This window comes from Dendrobates tinctorius, unplaced genomic scaffold (assembly GCF_039654945.1).
Source record: "Dendrobates tinctorius isolate UK_male_01 unplaced genomic scaffold, ASM3965494v1 ptg000060l, whole genome shotgun sequence".
Lineage (NCBI taxonomy): Eukaryota > Metazoa > Chordata > Amphibia > Anura > Dendrobatidae > Dendrobates > Dendrobates tinctorius.
In genome coordinates, this window is record NW_027361728.1 from 64,945,737 (window position 1) to 64,968,573 (window position 22,837).

General features: G+C 47.0%; 1 protein-coding gene across 3 annotated transcripts in view; it reads left to right on the forward strand.

Moving 5' to 3' along the window:
- Window positions 1-22,837, forward strand: part of CUNH3orf33 (chromosome unknown C3orf33 homolog) — a 44,397-nt gene that overhangs the window by 18,733 nt on the left and 2,827 nt on the right. For all 3 annotated transcript variants that reach the window (XM_073579017.1, XM_073579018.1, XM_073579016.1), the window contains 2 exons: window positions 1,776-1,929; window positions 7,764-7,924. In XM_073579017.1, the coding sequence (XP_073435118.1) occupies window positions 1,776-1,929; window positions 7,764-7,924 (315 nt within the window). The remainder of the gene's footprint in view (window positions 1-1,775; window positions 1,930-7,763; window positions 7,925-22,837) is intronic.

Consider the following 22,837-nt stretch of genomic DNA (forward strand, 5'->3'; position numbering starts at 1 on the left):
GTGGTGGTTAGTGTTATTGCACGGGAATCGCTAACAGGTGTGATTGCTCAATAAAGGTGTGTCAGATGAGCTCACTCACTGTTGGTGATATTATTGGTCTTTTCCAACCATCCTGGGGGAAGGAAGGAGCTGGAGGAGAGTCCCAGGCAGCTCAGTCAGAGTACTGGAGTGGCAGCTATGGTGTCAGTGAGGAGGTCTTGCATAGCTTGGTGGAGTGGCAGCTATGGTGTCAGTGAGGAGTTCCTGCAAAGCTTGGTGGAGTGGCAGCTATGGTGTAGAGCTGCACTCAGTTGCTGGACTCTTGCTGGAAAGCTGCACTCAGGTGCTGGACTCTGTTGCTGGACAGTTGCACTCAGGTGCTGGACTCTGTTGTTGGACAGTTGCACTCAGGTGCTGGACTCTGTTGCTGGACAGCTGCACTCAGGTGCTGGACTCTGTTGCTCCAAGGCGGCACTCGGGTGCTGGACGCTGTTGCTGTAAAGCTGCACTCAGGTGTTGGACACGGTCGGAGGAAGATGCACTCAGGTGTTTCAGTGCAGTGGTGGGATTAGTGTCTGCACCGTCCACTTCACTAGAAAGGGCTAGGTGCAGGGCGAGCTAGGTATATTAGGTATCCTGATCGGCGCCCGGTGCGGAACCGGCCTAGTGATCGTTAGGAGTGTAGAGACACAGACTCAGGGGAGTGAAGGAGGTCTCCACGTCCCCGTTCCCTATCGCAGGGCCACCATTCTAATTGTTTCCCTGGTTTTCCCCTTTATTCTGAAATTCGCCCTGCTGGAGGCGGTGTATCCAGACTTGCGTGTACTACTGAAATTCGGCTGCTGGAGGTGGTGTATCCGGCTGCACGTGTTATTATTTAAATGTGCCCTGCTGGAGGCGGTGTATCCAGGGTCACGCGTGTCCTATAAATTCGCCCTGCTGGAGGCGGTGTATCCAGTCGCGCGTGATCATGACACTGTGCTTGAGTACTGCAGGAATTTTTGTAACCTTGGCCAGATCTGTGCCTTGCCACAATTCTGTCTCTGCGCTCCTTGGCTAGTTCCTTTTGACTTCATGATTCTCATTTGGTCTGACATGCACTTTAAGCGGTGAAGTCTTATATAGACAGGTGTGTGCCTTTACAAATCAAGTCCTATCAGTTTAATTAAACACAGCTGGACTCCAATGAAGGAGTAGAACCATCTCAAGGAGGATCACAAGGAAATAGACAGCATGTGACGTAAATATGAGTGTCTGAGCAAAGGGTCTGAATACACTTATGACCATGTGATATTTCAGTTTTGTTTTTCTTTTTTAATAAATTTGCAAACCTTTCTACATTTCTATTTTTTTGCAGTCAAGATGAGTTGAAGAGTGCACATTAATGAGAAAAAAAATGAACTTTTTTTTGAATTTACCAAATGGCTGCAATGAAACAGAGTGAAAAATTTAAAGGGGTCTGAATACTTTCTGTACCCACTGTAATATGAACAGCAAAGTCGCCATCCCATATAATTGAATAGAATTTATTTTCAAAGTGGGTATTGAAATGGATTTTGAAGAAGATTCACTCTAAAGAGAAATGCTCAAAAAACTCTGTGACACAGACTGGAGGTGGCCTACAGTCTTGTATATTGGGGTCCGTACACATGATTGCATCGTGATGTTATATTCACAAAACGTTATTTCTGCTGCTGTTATGGCATTCGGACTCTTCAAAGATTTTGCTCTTTTTTAATATGAATGTTTTTTCTATTTTGTCAAACATCAGCAATAAATAATTTTTTTTTTACCAGATAACAAAATTTACAAGTGCTAAGGACATCCCTGAAAAATTTATAAAGAAAAATGTGAAACTCCGTGGGAAAGTGATCCGGGTGAATGAAGAAACAATAGAAATTGATCATGTTCCGATCAGCTTGCCTGTTCTGCGATCTGTACAGCAGAGATGTAAGTGCAAGGTGTTTTATATTATTGCTATAAAGATACTCTGTACACATTTTCACATTCCCTTGGGCGTGGAGGGCAGTGAATATTTATTTTTCTTTAATAGCGTCTTGGTATGATTGGTCCCTAAACCCGGTCCTGGTATGCATGGCCCCATCCTTATTATTGGCCTTCTCCCCCATCCTGGTATGCATGGCCCCATCAGAAAACATAAAAAAATAATAAAAAAAAACATTACACTTACCTTCCCTTGTTTCGATTCCAGCAGCTGCTTTATAGTTGTAAGCAGCGCATGGCAGGGACGTCATGCGTTGCTCAAAAGCAGAGCACAGCTGCCAGAACTGTGCGCACAGAGAGCATTGAGTATTCATTTCTCTTAAGTAGCGGCACACGTGACCGCCGGCAACAGCAGGAAGGCTCCAGCCGACACAGTGCCCGCTACTAAAGAGCAATGAATACTCACGGCAGCTGTGCTCTGCTTGTGAGCAGCGCATGACGTTCCTGGCATGCTCTGCTTGCAACTATAAAGCAGTTGCTGACATTGGAACAAGATGCTGCAAGGGAGCGCCCGGAAGGTATGTGTAATGTGTTTTTTTTTTGTTTTGTTTTTTGTTTTCTGATGCATACCAGGATGGGGGTGGGGGCCAATTATAAGGATGAGGCCAATCATACCAGAATAGGGATGGGGGCCAATCATACTAAAATAGCGATGGGGGCCATGCATACCAGGGTAGGGATGGGGCCATGCATACTAGGATGAAATGGGGGCCCTGCATACCAGGATAGGGATGGGGCCATGCATACTAGGATAGGGATGAGAGGGACCATTCTTACCAGGATAGGGATGAGCGGGCCATGTACACCAGGATAGGGATGAGCGGGCCATGTACATCAGAATAGTGATGAGCGGCCATGCATACCAGGATGGGGATGAGCGGGCCATGCATACCAGGATGGGGATGAGCGGGCCATGCATACCAGGATGGGGATGAGGGATCCATGCATACCAAGATAGGGATTTGGGGGCCATGCATACCAGGGTAGGGATGAGGTGGCCATGTGTATAGGGATGGAGATGAGGGGACCATATATACCAGAATAGGGGATGTTAAGTACAGAATTGACCACATTTTTTGCTTCATATTTTTTTTCTAATTTCCTCCTCTAAAACCTAGGTGAGTCTTATGGTCCAGTGCGTCATATAGTCCGAAAAATATGGTATATCCACGCTGACTGCATTGGTGAAGGAGGGGCCTCAGGCCACTTTCTCCACCAATCAGCGTGTGAAACAGTTGATGCAATGACGTCATTTCATCGCATCAGAAGTGAACTGCGGAGAGTCAGAGCATCGGAGACACCGAAACAGGAGCAGAAGAAGAGTGACGGGGAATGGGACTGAGGTGAGTATTGTTTTTTTGTTGTTTTTTTTTTAGTTATTTATGTATATGGGATGTTTGGCTGTACATGGGGAGGCTATAAGTGGTCTTACTGTGGACATCAGGAAGCTATAGTGGTCTTACTGTGGACATGGGGAGGCTATGTGGGTCTAACTGTGGACATGGGGAGGCTATGGGGGTCTTACTGTGGACATGGGGAGGCTGTGGGGGCCTCATATGCAGGACATGGGGAGACTGTGTGGGCCTCATGCAGGACATGGGGAGGCTGTGGGGGCCTCATATGCAGGACATGGGGAGGCTGTGTGGGCCTCATGCAGGACATGGGGAGGCTGTGTGGGGCTCATGTACTGGACATAAGGCGGCTGTATGGGGCTCATGCTGGCCATGGGGAGGCTGTGGGCCTCATGCAGGACATGGGGAGGCAATATGGGCCTCGTGCTGGACATGGGGATGCTGTGTGGGCCTCATATGCTGGACATGGGAGGCTGTGTGGGCCTCATTTGCTGGACATGTGGAGGCTGTGTGGGCCTCGTGCTGGACATGGAGAGGCTGTGTGGGCCTCATGTGCTGGACATGGGGAGGCTGTGTGGGGCTCATGTACTGGACATAGGGTGGCTGTGGGGCTCATGCAGTACATTGGGAGGCTGTGTGGGGCTCATGTACTGGACATAGGGCGGCTGTGTGGGTCTCATGCTGGACATGGGGAGGCTGTGTGGGCCTCGTGCTGGACATGGAGAGGCTGTGTGGGCCTCATGTGCTGGACATGGGGAGGCTGTGTGGGGCTCATGTACTGGACATAGGGCGGCTGTGTGGGGCTCATGCAGTACATGGGGAGGCTGTGTGGGGCTCATGTACTGGACATAGGGCGGCTGTGTGGGGCTCATGCTGGACATGGGGAGGCTGTGTGGGCCTCGTGCTGGACATGGAGAGGCTGTGTGGGCCTCGTGCTGGACATGGGGAGGCTGTGTGGGGCTCATGTACTGGACATAGGGCGGCTGTGTGGGGCTCATGCTGGACATGGGGAGGCTGTGTGGGCCTCGTGCTGGACATGGAGAGGCTGTGTGGGCCTCATGTGCTGGACATGGGGAGGCTGTGTGGGGCTCATGTACTGGACATAGGGCGGCTGTGTGGGGCTCATGCTGGACATGGGGAGGCTGTGTGGGCATCATGTGCTGGACATGGGGAGGCTTTGTGGGCCTCGTGCTGGACATGGGGAGGCTGTGTGGGCCTCATTTGCTGGACATGGGGAGGCTGTGTGGGCCTCATTTGCTGGACATGGGGAGGCTGTGTGGGCCTCATTTGCTGGACATGGGGAGGCTGTGTGGGCCTCATTTGCTGGACATGGGGAGGCTGTGTGGGCCTCATTTGCTGGACATGGGGAGGCTGTGTGGGCCTCATTTGCTGGACATGGGGAGGCTGTGTGGGCCTCATTTGCTGGACATGGGGAGGCTGTGTGGGCCTCATTTGCTGGACATGGGGAGGCTGTGTGGGCCTCATTTGCTGGACATGGGGAGGCTGTGTGGGCCTCATTTGCTGGACATGGGGAGGCTGTGTGGGCCTCATTTGCTGGACATGGGGAGGCTGTGTGGGCCTCATTTGCTGGACATGGGGAGGCTGTGTGGGCCTCATTTGCTGGACATGGGGAGGCTGTGTGGGCCTCATTTGCTGGACATGGGGAGGCTGTGTGGGCCTCATTTGCTGGACATGGGGAGGCTGTGTGGGCCTCATTTGCTGGACATGGGGAGGCTGTGTGGGCCTCATTTGCTGGACATGGGGAGGCTGTGTGGGCCTCATTTGCTGGACATGGGGAGGCTGTGTGGGCCTCATTTGCTGGACATGGGGAGGCTGTGTGGGCCTCATTTGCTGGACATGGGGAGGCTGTGTGGGCCTCATTTGCTGGACATGGGGAGGCTGTGTGGGCCTCATTTGCTGGACATGGGGAGGCTGTGTGGGCCTCATTTGCTGGACATGGGGAGGCTGTGTGGGCCTCATTTGCTGGACATGGGGAGGCTGTGTGGGCCTCATTTGCTGGACATGGGGAGGCTGTGTGGGCCTCATTTGCTGGACATGGGGAGGCTGTGTGGGCCTCATTTGCTGGACATGGGGAGGCTGTGTGGGCCTCATTTGCTGGACATGGGGAGGCTGTGTGGGCCTCATTTGCTGGACATGGGGAGGCTGTGTGGGCCTCATTTGCTGGACATGGGGAGGCTGTGTGGGCCTCATTTGCTGGACATGGGGAGGCTGTGTGGGCCTCATTTGCTGGACATGGGGAGGCTGTGTGGGCCTCATTTGCTGGACATGGGGAGGCTGTGTGGGCCTCATTTGCTGGACATGGGGAGGCTGTGTGGGCCTCATTTGCTGGACATGGGGAGGCTGTGTGGGCCTCATTTGCTGGACATGGGGAGGCTGTGTGGGCCTCATTTGCTGGACATGGGGAGGCTGTGTGGGCCTCATTTGCTGGACATGGGGAGGCTGTGTGGGCCTCATTTGCTGGACATGGGGAGGCTGTGTGGGCCTCATTTGCTGGACATGGGGAGGCTGTGTGGGCCTCATTTGCTGGACATGGGGAGGCTGTGTGGGCCTCATTTGCTGGACATGGGGAGGCTGTGTGGGCCTCATTTGCTGGACATGGGGAGGCTGTGTGGGCCTCATTTGCTGGACATGGGGAGGCTGTGTGGGCCTCATTTGCTGGACATGGGGAGGCTGTGTGGGCCTCATTTGCTGGACATGGGGAGGCTGTGTGGGCCTCATTTGCTGGACATGGGGAGGCTGTGTGGGCCTCATTTGCTGGACATGGGGAGGCTGTGTGGGCCTCATTTGCTGGACATGGGGAGGCTGTGTGGGCCTCATTTGCTGGACATGGGGAGGCTGTGTGGGCCTCATTTGCTGGACATGGGGAGGCTGTGTGGGCCTCATTTGCTGGACATGGGGAGGCTGTGTGGGCCTCATTTGCTGGACATGGGGAGGCTGTGTGGGCCTCATTTGCTGGACATGGGGAGGCTGTGTGGGCCTCATTTGCTGGACATGGGGAGGCTGTGTGGGCCTCATTTGCTGGACATGGGGAGGCTGTGTGGGCCTCATTTGCTGGACATGGGGAGGCTGTGTGGGCCTCATTTGCTGGACATGGGGAGGCTGTGTGGGCCTCATTTGCTGGACATGGGGAGGCTGTGTGGGCCTCATTTGCTGGACATGGGGAGGCTGTGTGGGCCTCATTTGCTGGACATGGGGAGGCTGTGTGGGCCTCATTTGCTGGACATGGGGAGGCTGTGTGGGCCTCATTTGCTGGACATGGGGAGGCTGTGTGGGCCTCATTTGCTGGACATGGGGAGGCTGTGTGGGCCTCATTTGCTGGACATGGGGAGGCTGTGTGGGCCTCATTTGCTGGACATGGGGAGGCTGTGTGGGCCTCATACGATATATAGAAGAGGCTGTATTCGGGTTCAAACGGTATATAGGATAATGTCGGCATACTTAATTCTGCTCAGTATTGAGTGATAATTAATATTAATTATTATATGAATAATTATATGTTGATATTAATATTGAGCTTAATTAGTTTCAGCCTATTGGTTCGGACCTCCACAACAGCCACGATCTCTCATGTGGCCCCTCTGGAAAATTAATTGCCCACCCCTGCCATAGAGGAAGTAGGGATATGCAAATCCAATGGGTGCAATTGTGTACTGAGTTTTTTGGCCACACCCACTGTGTACTGTCACGCTAATTAGCATATTTGGTTAATTTTCAGTTTCTGCAGAATGGAGGCAGTAGAGTTGAGCGACTTTAGTCGGATCAGGTTTCATGAAACAAAATTTGTTTCAGATGAAACTGGTCCGACTAGTGCAAAAAAAGTCGGAGTTTCGTCCGAAACCCGACCCCAATGCAAGTTTATGGGGAATAAAAGTCGGCATTGAATGGATGAATGTCATCCGCTCAATGCCGACTTTTTTTCTCCATTGACTTGCATTGGGGTCGGGTTTCGGACGAAACTCCGACTTTTTTTGCCCTAGTCGGACCAGTTTCATCTGAAACAAATTTTGTTTCATGAAACCCGATCCGACTAAAGTCGCTCAACTCTAGGAGGCAGCTCTCGGATCACTAAAGGTGCGATTATTATAGGGGCTTTATCCCCTAGAGAGCCATGTGTTTAGTTTATGGTGTTATTTAGGGCTCACAGACCCCCTTTAAGTGTCGAGCACTCACCACTTGGTGCACACCCCCATAAAGAGTGTATTTTTTAGCCTAGTGTTACTGGCTTTTCTCACAATTTTTCATATTTCATAATACGCCTAGTGTCATTGCAATAAAATAAACCTCTGATTACTGTGTTAGGATTAGCTCACCATACTTTTCTTTCAGGAATTTTACTTTGTTGTGTGTATTTGTAAAATAGTTGTAAGTGCAGCATCGCGGTTGGCTGAATTCTTCACATCTCCACAGGGCACAGTCAGGGCAGCCTACCGGTCCGACTGGCTGGAGTGGAACTGACGCAGAATGGCAAGGTCTGGTTACAGGATAATCTCCAACCCTCGCAAGTGCTGTGGTTTCAGTTACTGAACAGAGAAGACTCAATGCTGGACTGCTTTGTCTTCATCAACAGGGTAAGGGTCTCCACACTACAAGTAATGCCAAAATATTGCGCAGATCTGGTATGCCTTTAACAGTAGTCTTTTGAATCAATGAAGAGAGTTTAAAAGGATTGTCTTCAACCTTAGGATGTCATTAATATTAGATCACTGAGGCGTCCACAACCTGAGAACTGTAGATTAATATTCATTTCAACCCTAGGTCATCAGTATCTAAGTAATGGGCTTCCCCTTTAAGAGACCATTGCAATAGACTTAATAAAGCTATGTTCACATTACATTTTTGACACACATCTGCAGCCCTAAAAAATAGGTGGGACTCAACTGTACCCTTGACGGAGCCTTTCACTAGGTTAAAGCAGATGGAGTCTCTTTGTGGTCTGTTTGACCTCTGTTCCACCTGTATCTGGCTTTTTCAGGCAGACACAAAAGTGTGGTAGACCTCGCTTTAGTATCCACTAGTAATGAGCGAACGTGCTCGGATCCGAGCATGCTCTGGTGTTATCCAAGTATCTTGGGTGTGCTCGGGTAATATTTTCTAGACCCTGCGGCTGCATGTTTTGCGGCGGAAAACATCCGCAACACGTACAGGGATTGTCTCTTTGTTAGGCAATGCCCACATGCGTTGCGGCTGTCTGCCGACCAAAAACAGCTTCAGGGTCTCGAAAATATTATCCGAGCATGCCCAAGATACTCGGATAACACGTTATCCCAGCACGCTCGCTCATCCCTACTACCCACCTAAAAAGATGGACACCGCCAGCACAGAGGTCGTAAAGTGACTCTGTCTGGCCCTTTATAGTATATGGCCTATTCAAGGATTTTTCACAGCTTTAGGTGGAAACACATCCTACTTTATTTACAGCAGGCTTACTGAGATTATACAGAGCAGATGTAAGAAACCACTGAAAATGGCAGGCTCTGCATTGCTTCACATGTGCTTTTTTTTTTTTTTGCTACAGTTTTGCTTCTTAGTACAATTATAGTGTCACCGATATATTTTATTTTACTAAACAGGAAATTTTTGTTGAGGAGATAGTAGTAAAAAAAAATACATTATTTGGGGAAAAAAAGCCTTTGTGATACCATAGTTAGGCTATGTTCCCGTGATTTTTGTCGGAAGTTCAAAACCGAGTTTTCAAGCTGAAGCCCCTTCAGGAAACTCATTCTTTAGGTGTTTTTTGGAGGAAGTTTCCTTTCCCTGAAGCTGTTCAGAAGAAGTTTTGGAAGAGTTTGTATAATTTTTTTCCACCTTTTGTACAGAGCCTAGTTTGAAGAGGTTCACTTTCAGGATCAGCTTCAAAGAAGTGATATGCATTTTCCTTTATTTCCCAGAAGTTCTTCACAGCCTCTTAAAAAATTCTTATAGCTCCAAAAAGTCTTCATATGAACAGTACAGTGGATTTGGAAGAGTTGAGGAGGATTTTGGAGAGTTTCTGCTCCAAACCTCCTGGAAAACCTTAGTGTGAACATATCCAAACTGAGTGTTTTATTAGGTCACGGTGTTTTTAAAACAGAAACCTCAAGCTTCAATCAAAACTCATGGTTTTTGAACACTTCTTGAGTTTTGTAGCGTTTGCGTACGTGCACACTGAGTCTTTCTGCTGAATTTTTAGAGCAGAAAGTGATTTGGAAAAAAAATTTTTTAAGGAGTTTTGAAATCTGAGGAGGGTTTGGAAAATGTATGCTCCGTTTCTGCTCCAAAAACTCTGTATGCACATAGCCTTTCTGTTTCAAGAACTAGTGAAAAAAACTGTGTATACACACAGGAGCAGGGCCGGCATCACCAGCCGGCGCACCCAGGCAAGTGCTGGGGACCTGGACGAACGGGGGGACCCACTCACCGTCAGGGACACCGGCACACTATGGGGCATGTGAGTCGGGGCCCCTCCTCATATACTCTCCTCTCCCCATTCCATGCGGCTCCGGTCTCTTCAGCATCTTATTACTCGCTTTTTTTAGCCGTTTTTGTATAGTACTTTTTCATGTAGGTTCCAAGCACAATCCGCCTGAAAAACACATTGCATGCACATACCCTTTCCGTTCCATGTCCGCTCCATTTCTGTTCTAAAAAACTTCCCCAAAAATTCAGTGTGCACATTCACGAAGTGTACACTCACTGGCCACTTTATTAGGTACACCATGCTAGTAAGGGGTTGGACCCCCTTTTGCCTTCAGAACTGCCTCAATTCTTCGTGGCAGAGATTCAACAAGGTGCTGGAAGCATTCCTCAGAGATTTTGGACCATATTGACATGATGGCATCACACAGTTGGCGCAGATTTGTCGGCTGCACATCCCTGATGCGAATCTCCCGTTCCACCACATCCCAAAGATGCTCTATTGGATTGAGATCTGGTGACTGAGGAGGCCATTTGAGTACAGTAAACTCATTGTCATGTTCAAGAAACCAATCTGAGATGATTCGAGCTTTATGACATGGCGCATTATCCTGCTGAAAGTAGCCATCAGATGTTGGGTACATTGTGGTCATAAAGGGATGGACATGGTCAGCAACAATACTCAGGTAGGCTGTGGCGTTGCAACGATGCTCAATTGGTACCAAGGGGCCCAAAGAGTGCCCAGAAAAAATTCCCCACACCATGACACCACCACCACCAGCCTGAACCCTTGATACAATGCAGGATGGATCCATGCTTTCATGTTGTTTACGCCAAATTCTGACCCTACCATCCGAATGTCGCAGCAGAAATCGAGACTCCTCAGACCAGGCAACGTTTTTCCAATCTTCTACTGTCCAATTTCGATGAGCTTGTGCAAATTGTAGCCTCAGTTTCCTGTTCTTAGCTGAGAGGAGTGGTACCCAGTGTGGTCTTCTGCTGCTGTAGCCCATCTGCCTCAAAGTTCGACGCACTGTGCGTTCAGAGATGCTCTTCTGCCTACCTTGGTTGTAACGGGTGGCAATTTGAGTCACTGTTGCCTTTCTATCAGCTCGAACCAGTCTGCCCATTCTCCTCTGACCTCTGGCATCAACATGGCATTTCCGGCCACAGAACTGCCGCTCACTGGATTTTTTTTCTTTTTCGGACCATTCTCTGTAAACCCTAGAGATGGTTGTGCGTGAAAATCCCAGTAGATCAGCAGTTTCTGAAATTCTCAGACCAGCCCTTCTGGCACCAACAATCATGCCACGTTCAAAGGCACTCAAATCACCTTTCTTCCCCATACTGATGCTCGGTTTGAACTGCAGGAGATTGTCTTGACCATGTCTACATGCCTAAATGCACTGAGTTGCCGCCATGTGATTGGCTGATTAGAAATTGAGTCTTAACACACAGTTGGACAGGTGTACCTAATAAAGTGGCCAGTGAGTGTATATCCACACAACACTTTCGTGCCACTGGCGGTAATGTTTTACCTGGTGCTTTTTTGTTGCCTTTATAGCTGTTTTGTGGCAGCCGACTAGTTTTATATGTAAAAGTAAAAAAAAAGAAATAGTTATGCCTTGTGAAAGAAGTTACAAAAGATGTGAAATATGCACATCCAGTTTCAATGTTGCTGTGCATAGGTTTTTGTTTTTTAGGCCGGGATCAAACTAACCGACGCAAAATACGATCCGTATTTTACAGGCGTAATACGGATGAATGACCCCTAAATAGTGCTCCGTATGTCATCCGTAAGCAAGGTGTGGTCGCGTATTTTGCGCATGTAAGCTCCGTATGTAATCCGTATGCCATCCGTATGCTGAGATTTTCTCGCCGACTTGCAAAATGGACATATAATGGAGCCCTATGACAGGTTTTATAACACAAAATAAAGAACAGATATAGACACATAAAATATATATATATATATATATATATATATATATATATATATATACACATGTCATTGAGACACATATATATATATATATATATATATATATTTATTTCACAGAGTTCTTCATAGCAGAATAGCCGCTAATTCAATTGCCAGCTTTTGTCAAATCATTCCCCAACCCAACATGAAATGACACATGGTTTACATACAGTAAACCATTTAATTTCATGTTTTTTTTGTATGTCTTTCATTAGTAATTAGATGAGGGTTGATGTTTAAAATTAGGGAGGTGTAGGTGTTAATTTAAGGGGTTAATTCGTTGTAAAAAAGTGTGTGGGCTCCCGAATTGACAAATTACCGCGGGAGCTCACACATTTTTTAACAACGAATTAACCCCTTAAATTAACACCTACACCTCCCTAATTTTAAACATCAACCCTCATCTATATATGTATATATGTGTATGTGTATTCTGTGTGTCTATATCTATTCTTTCGTTTGTGTTATAAAGTCTGTCAGTGTGATTTTACTGTATCGCGCACTGAATTGCCGGCTTTTCTAAAGGACATCGGGTGCGTATTTCTCGCAAGTCACACATCTGGTCCGTGTGTAATGCGTATTTTTAGCGCACCTATAGACTTGCATTGGCGTACTACGGGCGTAGTACGCTGACAATCGCAGCATGCTGCAATTGGCACGGACCGTAGAATACAGACGAGAAATATACGGCTGATGGGAGCTGCCCCATAGAGAATCATTGGTCCGTGTGTAATGCGTGCTTTTAATGCCTCTCACTCGTCCGTATTCCTCTCTAGTGTGACCCCGGCCTTAGCACTTTTTCAGGAAAGTGTCAGGTGGAATATGCTTGCAAAAGATGCCGGCTGTGCATACCCTAATGGTTCTCCTTGGATGATCTCCGTGGACTGTTGTTTCTTACAACGGGTTATCTCACAAATACATTTATGACCTAGCCATAGCATAGCGGATAAATCTCCTGATTTACGTGGGAGGTCTCATGTCTCCTTGTGGATGAAACGGTGGTGCACAATGCATCTCTCTACTCACTGTCTATGGGAGCTGTGGTCACACGTGTATGCCTAAAGACTAATAGTAGTGTATAGAGTAGTGGTCACACATTTTATAGAGCTCCATGCACACAGGCATTTTTGGGCTCCTATTTTTGTGAGGATCCCAGTGCTCACACCCTAAGGAGTCAGATATTTATCATCTGTCTTCTCGATGGGTAATATAGATTGTGGGTTTACCTCTGAGCAGTCAAAGTATATGCTGTTTCTGTGACCACCCCATGTGAGTCAAGCCCTAGATGAACAATGCCAAGTAATACCATAAAGAAGCAAGAGATGGCGATCAGTCCTTGTGGATTCTCCTGTAATTATAGGCCGCTCACATTGAGTATATAGTGAGTACTGCTAAAACTGTGTGGCCAGGTCTACACTGGGAGGTTCAGTGGTGATTGTATCCAGGTGCTGACATGTTAGCTGTGAGACCAGTGTAAAAATACTCTTTCTAGAAATTCACAACCATATAAGTGGTTTTTAGTACATCTAGAATTTTTCAGATTGTAATGAGTTATTTATATACTTAGATAAGTGTCACCTGCAAAGAATGGAGAGATGTGTAATTTTTATTGTAGGTTCACTTCAACTGTGACAGACAGAATCTAAAAATAAAAAAACAGAAAATTACATCGCATGATTGCATGTTACTTTTTCTTTAAGAAGCCCTCCTTCTCTGCACTCATTACCTGTAGTAATTGCACCTGTTTGAACTTGTTACCTGTATAGAAGACACCTATCCACACAATCAATCCTACACCAACCTCTTCACCATGGGCAAGACCATAGAGCTGTCTAAGGACACCAGGGACAAAATTGCAGACCTGCACAGGGCTAGGATGGGCTACAGAACAATAGGAAAGCAGTTTGGTGAGAAGGTAACAATTGTTGGCGCAATTATTAGAAAATGGATGAAACACAAGATGACTGTCAGTCTTTCTTGGTCTGGGGCTCCGTGCAAGATCTTGCGTCGTGGGGTAAAGGTGATCTTGAGAGAGAGTCGGAATCAGCCCAGAACTACACGGGAAGACCTGGTCAATGACCTGAAGAGAGTTGGTACCACCATCTCAAACATTACCAGCACATGTCCAGGCCTGTTTGAAGTTCGCCATTGGCAATCAGGATGATCTAGAAGAGGCATCGGAGAAGGTCATGTGGTCAGATGAAACCAAAATTGAACTTTTTGGTATAAGCTCCACTCACAGGGTTTAGGAGGAAGAAGAAGGATGAGTATAACCCCAAGAACACTGTCCCAACCGTGAAGGATAGTGGAGGAAACAATACTCTGAGGGTGCTTTTCTGCAAAGGGGATAGGATGACTGCATCGTATTGAAGGGAGGATGGATGGGGTCATGTATCGCAATATTTTGGCTAACAACCGTCTTCCCTCAGTGAGAGAACTGAAGATGAGTTGTGGCTGGGTCTTGTACGAATTATCTAAGTAATAGAAACCATAATATGACATAAACCTATTTATCCTGATTTTTCTCTCATTTAGGTTCCTTTTCAGGTGTCTCATCTGCGGCATTGGAAGAATGTCATTTCTATGTTGTATGGATAGAACGAATGCAACTTGTTCTGTGATGTACAGAGTACACATTTCCATTTGCACATTCTGTTTGTCTTTTCCATTGAGGTTTTTCAGACAGATTTTTCCTGGAACTCCCTTGCAAAAGCACTAAAAAAAAAAAAAATTACCAAAAATAATGAACATGTGCACAGCAATGTCAAAATGATTTACTGTGCATAAGTTTTGTGACTTTATTTTAATCCCTTCACGACATATGACGCATATGTACCGTATATACTCGTGTATAAACCGAGATTTTCAGCCCATTTTTGGGGGCTGAAAGTCCCCCTCTCGGCTTATACAAGAGTCATATACGGGGGTCGGCGGGGAAGGGGGAGTGGGGGGGGTGTCAGAGACCATACTCACCCTCCTGGCACGGTCCCTGCAGCCCCCCTGCTTCCCCCCCATGATCTCAGTGTCCCAGCTGTTCCTGCATTCAGCGGTCACGTGGTACTGCTCATTAAACTCATGAATATGCGCATATTTAATGAGCGGTACAATGCGACCGCTGAATGCAGGAACAGCTGGGACGCCGACATCATGCTGGAAGCAGGGACTGAAGAGACAGGGCGCCAGGAGGGCGGTGAGGAGGACTGGGAGCTGAGCAATACTTACCGCTCCTCGTTCCATCGCTGTCTCTCCGGGTCCTCTGGCTGTGACATTAGCGGAGGGCGCCGTGACGTCAGTGCGCTCCCTCTGCTAACGTCACTGCACAGGACCCGGGAAACAGCGATGGGAACGGTAAATATAGCCAGTCTCGGGGGCCTGAGCCAGCGGCTACACCGGCGCCTGGCCCCCAGCGACGGAGAGGTGAGTATAGGTTTTTTTTTGCGGCAGCAGCATATGGGTGGTGTTTATATATGGAGCATCTACTTGGGCCACTATTAACCCTTGTGCAGCATATGGGTGGTTGTTTATATATGGAACATCTACTTGGGCCACTATTAACCCTTGTGCAGCACATGGGGGGTGTTTATATATGGAGCATCTGCTTGGGCCACTATTAACCCTTGTGCAGCATATGGGTGGTGTTTATACATGGAGCATCTACTTGGGCCACTATTAACCCTTGTGCAGCATATGGGTGGTGTTTATACATGGAGCATCTACTTGGGCCACTATTAACCTTTGTGCAGCATATGGGGGGGTATTTTATGTACTGAGCTTCTACTTGGACCACTATTAACCCTTGTGCAGCATGGGGAGGGTATTTATGTATGGAGCTTCTACTTGGGCCACCATTAACCCTTGTGCAGCATGGGGGAGGGTATTTATGTATGGAGCTTCTACTTGGGCCACCATTAACCCTTGTGCAGCATATGGGGGTATTTATGTATGGAGCATCTACTTGGGACAACATTAACCCTTGTGCAGCATGGGGGAGGGTATTTATGTATGGAGCTTCTACTTGGGCCACCATTAACCCTTGTGCAGCATATGGGGGTATTAATGTATGGAGCATCTACTTGGGACAACATTAACCCTTGTGCAGCAATATATGGGGGTATTTATCCTTCGAGCATCTTGTTGGGCCACCATTAACCCTTTTGCAGCATTTTATGGGGGTATTTATCTATGGAGCATCTTTTTGGACCACCATTAACCCTTGTGCAGCACCACCCTCGGATTATACACAAGTCAATAAGTTTTCCCAGTTTTTTGTGGCAAAATTAGGGGGGGTCGGCTTATACGCGAGTATATACGGTATGTCATATGACATGTCTTCCCCTTTGATATAGGCCCGCATCTTTTTAGCTGACATATGCCCTAACAGATCCTGGGCTGCAGCATCAAGTCTCCTAAAGGTGACTATTGAAACAAGTAAACAAAAAAAAATGTAAATTTCAAATCAGCGCCCTTTTGCACCACTCAAAATAAAACAATACAAACATACATATTTGGTATCGCTGTGTTCAGAAACATCCAGTCTCTGATTGATTTTTTTTTTCTCGCTATGCCCATAACCAAACAGCTAGAATTATATGTTTTTGGTTGCGGCAGCATTGCAATAAAATGCAGTAACAGGCGGTAAAATGTCGTTTGTACCCCAAAATGGTATTGCTAAAAGTGTCAGCTTGGCGTGCAAAAAATAAGTCTTCACCCAGCCCCAGATCCCAAAAACTGGAGATGCTACGGGTCTTGGAGAATGGTGCCTTTTTGTTTTAAAAAAAAAAAAAAAAAACCTTTTGGATTTTTTTTTCACCACTTATCTGCAAACCTATCTGCAAACCCGTAATGACCATGAAAATCATAACAACAGGTCAGTTTTAGCAATTAGTGAACATGGTAAAATAAGCGAATTGTGAAATTGCACTTTTTCTCCTTCTCCCATGACAACACCACCTGAGAGGGTGTCCGCCCATCAAGGACAGGAAACCTACTGAATTAAAGGGCAGCATCAGTTTTGGTGTCCTGTCCTGGTAAGAACCTGAAATAGAGCGTTACTTGACTTACTCAGGATCTGGAGGGTTTCTAGGACGGGATGCCTTCCGGAGGGTGAGGTAACACCGGCCAGGAGGTTGGTACGATGCCGTGCAGACAGACCTCTTGGAGCAAAGTCTCTGGCCAACAAGAGGTCCCAGGACTGCGCGCACTGGTGTTGCAGGAGCACCCCAGCGACGTGCGCCGATACTCTATTCCGGATCTGTGCGCGTGCCTGGGGTGCTGGTCTGATGCCAGCATGCCTGGCAATGAGTGTGCTGGAAAACGAGGCCGCCTGGGACTGCATATGGAAATAAATACCTAAAATTGACATGTCAGTGAAGAAATCTACATTGCCCTTTGAAGACCTAGGGGCTCTTAAGGACCTCCTGGACAAGAAGCTATAGGTTTTCCTGAAACAGACATGGGAGTCATCAGCAGGGTCATTAAAACCAGCAATTGCGGCAACCTGCACAGCCAGGTCTATGATGGTGTGGATACTGCAGCTTGAGGTCCAACTCAAAAACAAAACTCCTAGGGAGAAGATCTTGTCAGACCTTCCACTGATGCAGTGAGCAGCTGCCTTTCTGGCTGACGCCTCGGCAGATTCCGTCAGGTTGGCAGCTAGGTCAGCAAATCTATCAAATGTTGCCCGCAGAGCTCTGTGGCTCAAAGCTGGCCAGGGGATGCCCAGTCCAGTCCCAGGCCAGACTATGCTCAGTCCCATATGGAGGGAAATATTTTTTTTTGACCAGGCTCTGGATGATATCCTGGATAAAGCAGCGGATAAGAAGGGCATTCCCAATGTGTCTCTTCCTCAATGCAAAAGTACATTTCGTACGAGGATTTATAATAGGAACAAACCCCTTAGGGAGCAAGGCAATTGGAAGGAGAAGAAATCTAGGAACAGAGGTTTCACGTTTGGGGGGCCCTCGGCAGCGAGCCGAAAGCCCTCTAACTGATGGGCTTCCCCAGGTGGGAGGAAGGTTGGCCCACTTCCAACCTGTCTGGGAGAAGATCTCCTCCAATACCTGTATCTTGAATATAATAAAAGCCGGACTAAAACTGGAGTTCAGGTCCACTCCCAGACATAGCTTTAAAATCTCGTCCCCCAGGACTCTGAAAGAACAACAGGCCCTAGAGGCAGAAGTGTTAGGCTTTCTGCAGAAACCGGTTCCTGTGGAGGTGCCGATTTAGCAGCAGGAGAAGAGGTTTTATTTCCCCCTGTTCCTGATAAGGAAACCCTTTCAGGGCTATTATCAACCTGCGAGGGCTCAACAAGTTTCTCGTCTACAGACTGTTCAAGATGGAGTCAATAAAATCGGCAATAAAGATCTTGTTCCCAGGTTGCTATATGAGTGTCTTAGATCTGAAGGACCTCAAACTCCCCATCCATCAGAGAGACCAACAGTACCTGAGAGTAGCAGTATATATAGACAGACAGCTCAGATATTGCAATACAGGACTCTACCATTCGGTCTGTCCATGGCTCCAAGATTTTTCACCAAGATAATCCTGGAGGTGACTGAGCATTTCCAAGAACAGAATGAATTGGCAGGTCGGAGGAAGTCGTCAGCTGAGGCACATCCAGACCACTCTGACTCGGCTAGGATGGATGATAAATATGGAGAAATGGAGACTGCAGCCCCTAAAGATTCAGCCATTCTTAGGACTTATTTTAGATTCGGAGGGACAAGCCTGTCTTCTACCAAAGGAAAAGAATACAGGGTTGGAGGTAGGTCTTGTGTCAGCAGCAATTACCAACCCGGTCACATCTCTGAGGAATGGCTATGTCTCTACTAGGAACAATGACTTCCTGTATTCCGGCGGTCCAGTGGACCCAGATTCACTCCGGGACCTTACAACAGGATGTCCTAGAAAGAGAAAGAAGAATCAGAGGTCGTCTAGAAGGGAAAGTTATACTTTCCCGAAGAGCAATCAACTCCATGGCTTGGTGGCTGGACTCATGGAATCTGTCACAGGAAATTCTGTGGTCCTACTAGGTATCAGACATGATCGTGACGGATGCGAGTGCAGAAGGATGGGGAGCACATCTCAGGGATTGCATAGTCCATGATGTCTGGTCAGAGGCAGAAGTCGGCCATTCCTCAAACGTGAAAGAGCAACTGGCGGTAAAAAGAGCAGTAGTAGAATTCCTTCCCCATCTAGAAGGACACCACATTTGGGTAATGTCAGACAACCGAACCATGGTTTCCTATATCAACCATAAGGGGGGGGGGGGCACGAGATCCCAGGCCCTGATGCGGCTATCACAGCCAATCCTCCAGATCATGGAAGAACATCAATTGAGACTAACCGCACTGCATATAAAAGGGAAGGAGAATGAAGAAGCAGATTTTCTCAGCTGGAACACCCTAAAGCAGGGGGAATGGGAATTAGGTCCGCTAGTTTTTCAGCAGATTGTGGATCGATGGGGACAGCCAGAAATAGACCTGTTTGACAACAAAAAAACAGGAGAACAAGGACCTTTCGCTCTTTGAACCCAAGAGAGGGACCGTATGCGATGGTTGCACTACAGATTCCTTGGGTTTTCAGGCTAGCTTACGCAGAGAATATGTGCGTGTCTGTCTCTGTGTGCGGGTGTCTGTGTGTAGCCAGGCTTTGTCTGATGGAACTACTACTCCCATCTGGCTATGTCTGCTGTCACATATAACAGTGACAGCAAGAGCCGATGATGGGACAGTATTAGTCATTATTTAGGATTAGTAATGGATAGGATTATTATTCACTCTTCTCCATTATTAATCCATGGGCTTGATGTCAACGGATAATACAAAGGAGACATCAACCCCACAAATATTACCCCACTTGCCTCCGCTACAGGGCAAGTGGGAAGAGCGAGGCTAAGTGCCAGAATTGGTGCATCTGTAAGATGTGCCATTTCTGGAATAGCTGCGAGCTGATGTTTTTAGCCTGGGGGGGTGCCAATATACATGGTCTCTTCCCAGGCTTTTAATATCAGCCTGCAGCTGTCTGCCTAGCCTTTGCTGGTTCGATTTTATAGGGGGACCCCTTGTCAATTTTTTTCTTTGGGTCCCCAGTAAACTAGCCAGTTAAGGCTAAGCAAACAGCTGTGAGCTGATATCAATAGGCTGGGTACCTTTAATAGGCTGGGTATTGGCTCCTTCCCAGAATATTAACATCAGTCCTCTGTTTTCCCTCTGCTGGTTAAGAAAATTATGCGGGAGCAATTTTTTTAAAAACTTTTTTTTTGAAATTTCATGCAGATTTTGTGTGTGTGTGTCATTTAACTCTTTATGTACCATTTTATTAATGAGTGTATCTGGCTGACACCTGTTCATTACTAAACCTTGGGCTTGGTATTACATATACATACACACACGTGTGTATGTACAGTATATGTAATATACACATAGGTGTGCGTGTGTGTGTGTGTATATTATATTAATTCACTTATATTTGTTTTGTGTGTAAACGTTATAGTTAAACATGGTATGTAATGATATTATGGTCTTCAATGGAGAACGTAAAAGAAGAGGTTGGACAAGGAAATTACATCACAATTCTTTTTTTTTTATTAAATATGTCTTTATTTAGCTTGCAAATCCGCAGGCATATCATCAGCAGAGAAAACCACATGAAAAACCGTTACCGCATCAAAATTTCGCAGATTTTCAACTGCATTTTCTGGCAAGAGAGGAAGAATCAGCGCAGAATTTTACAACAGCAAATCTGCAACGTGCGCACATACCCTTAGGGTTATAAGGGGTACTATAGCTAGGGGGATTAGGGATGCCATTAGCCTAACATACAACTTTTAGGCCGGCGTCACACACAACGTAGAAAAATACAGACCGTTTTGTACGGCCATAATACGCATAAATGGTCCCTAAATAGTGATCCGTATGTCATCCGTTGTTAGGGTGTGGCCGCGTATTTTTCTCATGTAAGCATGCGTATGCCGAGAATTTCTCGCAGGCTTGCAAAATGGACATATAATGGAACCCAATGACAGGTTTTCAAACACAAACATATTTGCATTGGCGTACTACGCTGACAATCGCAGTATGCTGCGATTGGCTCGGCCTGTAAAAAATATGCGAGAAAAATACGGCTGATGGGAGCTACCCCATAGAGAATCATTGGTCCGTGTGCAATGCGTTTTTTTAACGCCTCTCACTCGTCCGTATTTCTCTCTAGTGTGACGCCGTCCTTAGTAATGTACTAGTACCTGAGAACCAGAAGGCCCATTCCACCAGGGCCATGGCGACCTCCTGGGCTGAGAAGGCAGAGGTGTCAATCAACAGAATATGTAAAGCGTCAACATGGTCTTCCCCTTCAATCTTCTATAAACACTACCGTCTTAAACTGTCTTCCTCTGACCTGTCCTTTTGGGGAAAGTTGCTGCAAGCGGTGATCCCTTCCCAAGGTCCTTTGATCTATATAAATCTCTGAGGTGGGGCTGTCATGGGAGAAGGGGGATTTTACAGAGCCCTTGACAGCACCCTTAAGGCCCCGTTACACATAACGATGTCCCAGCAATCCCACCAATGATCCGACATGGATGGGATCGCTGGGACATCGTTAGGCTGATCGCTGGTGAGCTGTCACATAGCCCCTCCAGCGATCAGGACCAGCGAGCAAGCTGGTTTCCAATGTAAACATCGGGTATCTAAGAGCCGCGTGGCTCTTAGATACCCGGTGTTTACATTAGAAACCAGCGTCGCTGATCGCTGGTCTCTCGCTGCCACACGCAGTGATGCGCGCTGCCCAGCGGGAGACCAGCGATCAAAAAACGGCCCAGGACGATGGAGCGCGATCAACGATACCCGGCAGGGGGCCGGTTGCTGGTCCCCGTCACACACCGCAATCTCGCTGGCGCGTCGCAAAATCAGCGATCGCTGTGTGTGATGGAGCCTTAATATTCCCTCCGCGTTTTATCACTAATGGTGTGCACTTTTAAGGGTGTGTTAAGAAACAATGTTTTTGGTGATGGCTATGGTACTAACTGTCTGGAGGTCCTCATGCTCTGAAACCCAAATGTGGAGGAGAGGTACCGCCCTTTTATTCAGTAGGTTTCCTGTCCTTGATGGGCGGATACCCTCTCAGCTGATGCTGTCATGGGCTCTGTAAAAACCTGTTACCGGTAAGTAACGAAGATGTTTTTTTGCAGTTTCACCGCACTTGGAATGTTTTCCCGTTTTCCAGTACATTATATGGTAAAATGGTGTTGTTCAAAAGCACAACTTGTCCCGCAAAAACAAGCCCTCACGTGGCCATTTTGACAGAAAAATAAAAAAAGTTATGGCTCTGGGAAGAAGGGGAGCGAAAACTAAAAAATGGAAAATGGCCCATGGTTGAAGGGGTTAACAACGTCAAGTCTCCAAAGCTGTGAACAGGTTAAAACAAGTGAGGAGCCCATTCTTCAGTTGGCTTTTTGCCTGGAAACCACTACTATCTAATCCTTGAAATTAAAAAAAAAAAAAAGCGGCGAAGCCACTGTAAAAATGTTGCAATAGATGTCAAAGAAGATGTTTCGGGAAAAAAGACTGCCAGCGTGTTCCGGGAGCATCCACTGCTTCAAAAATAATGCAGATTCGCCGTTGTGTAGGACGTTGTGTGCCCATACCTTAAAGGCAATCTATTAGTAGGGTCAATCCTCCTAAACCATCTATATGGGCATGTAGGTCATAGGAAGCTGAATAAAAAATGCCTTGATATCTGAGACCTGATGTCTTATTCCAGAGAAATCCAACCTTTTTCTTCTATGTAAATGAGCTGTTAAGATTTATGGGCCGGACACTAATTTGCATGAGAGATTTATGTATTGTGAATGAAAGGGGTGTTGCCAATGTGAGATATGTAATGACTGGAAGGCTGCTCTCATGATCTACATGTCTTACGCTGGTAACAAGGTGTTTAATTTAAATTCCTCTCTGGAGGCAGATTTTCGGGGAGATCAGTGTCTGGCCCATAGCCTGGAACAGCTCATTTACATAATAATAAAATGTGGAGTAGACATCAGATCGCAGATATCAAGTTATCTTTTCTTTCAACCTTCAACTTGCTATGACCTACATACTGTATAGATGGCTTA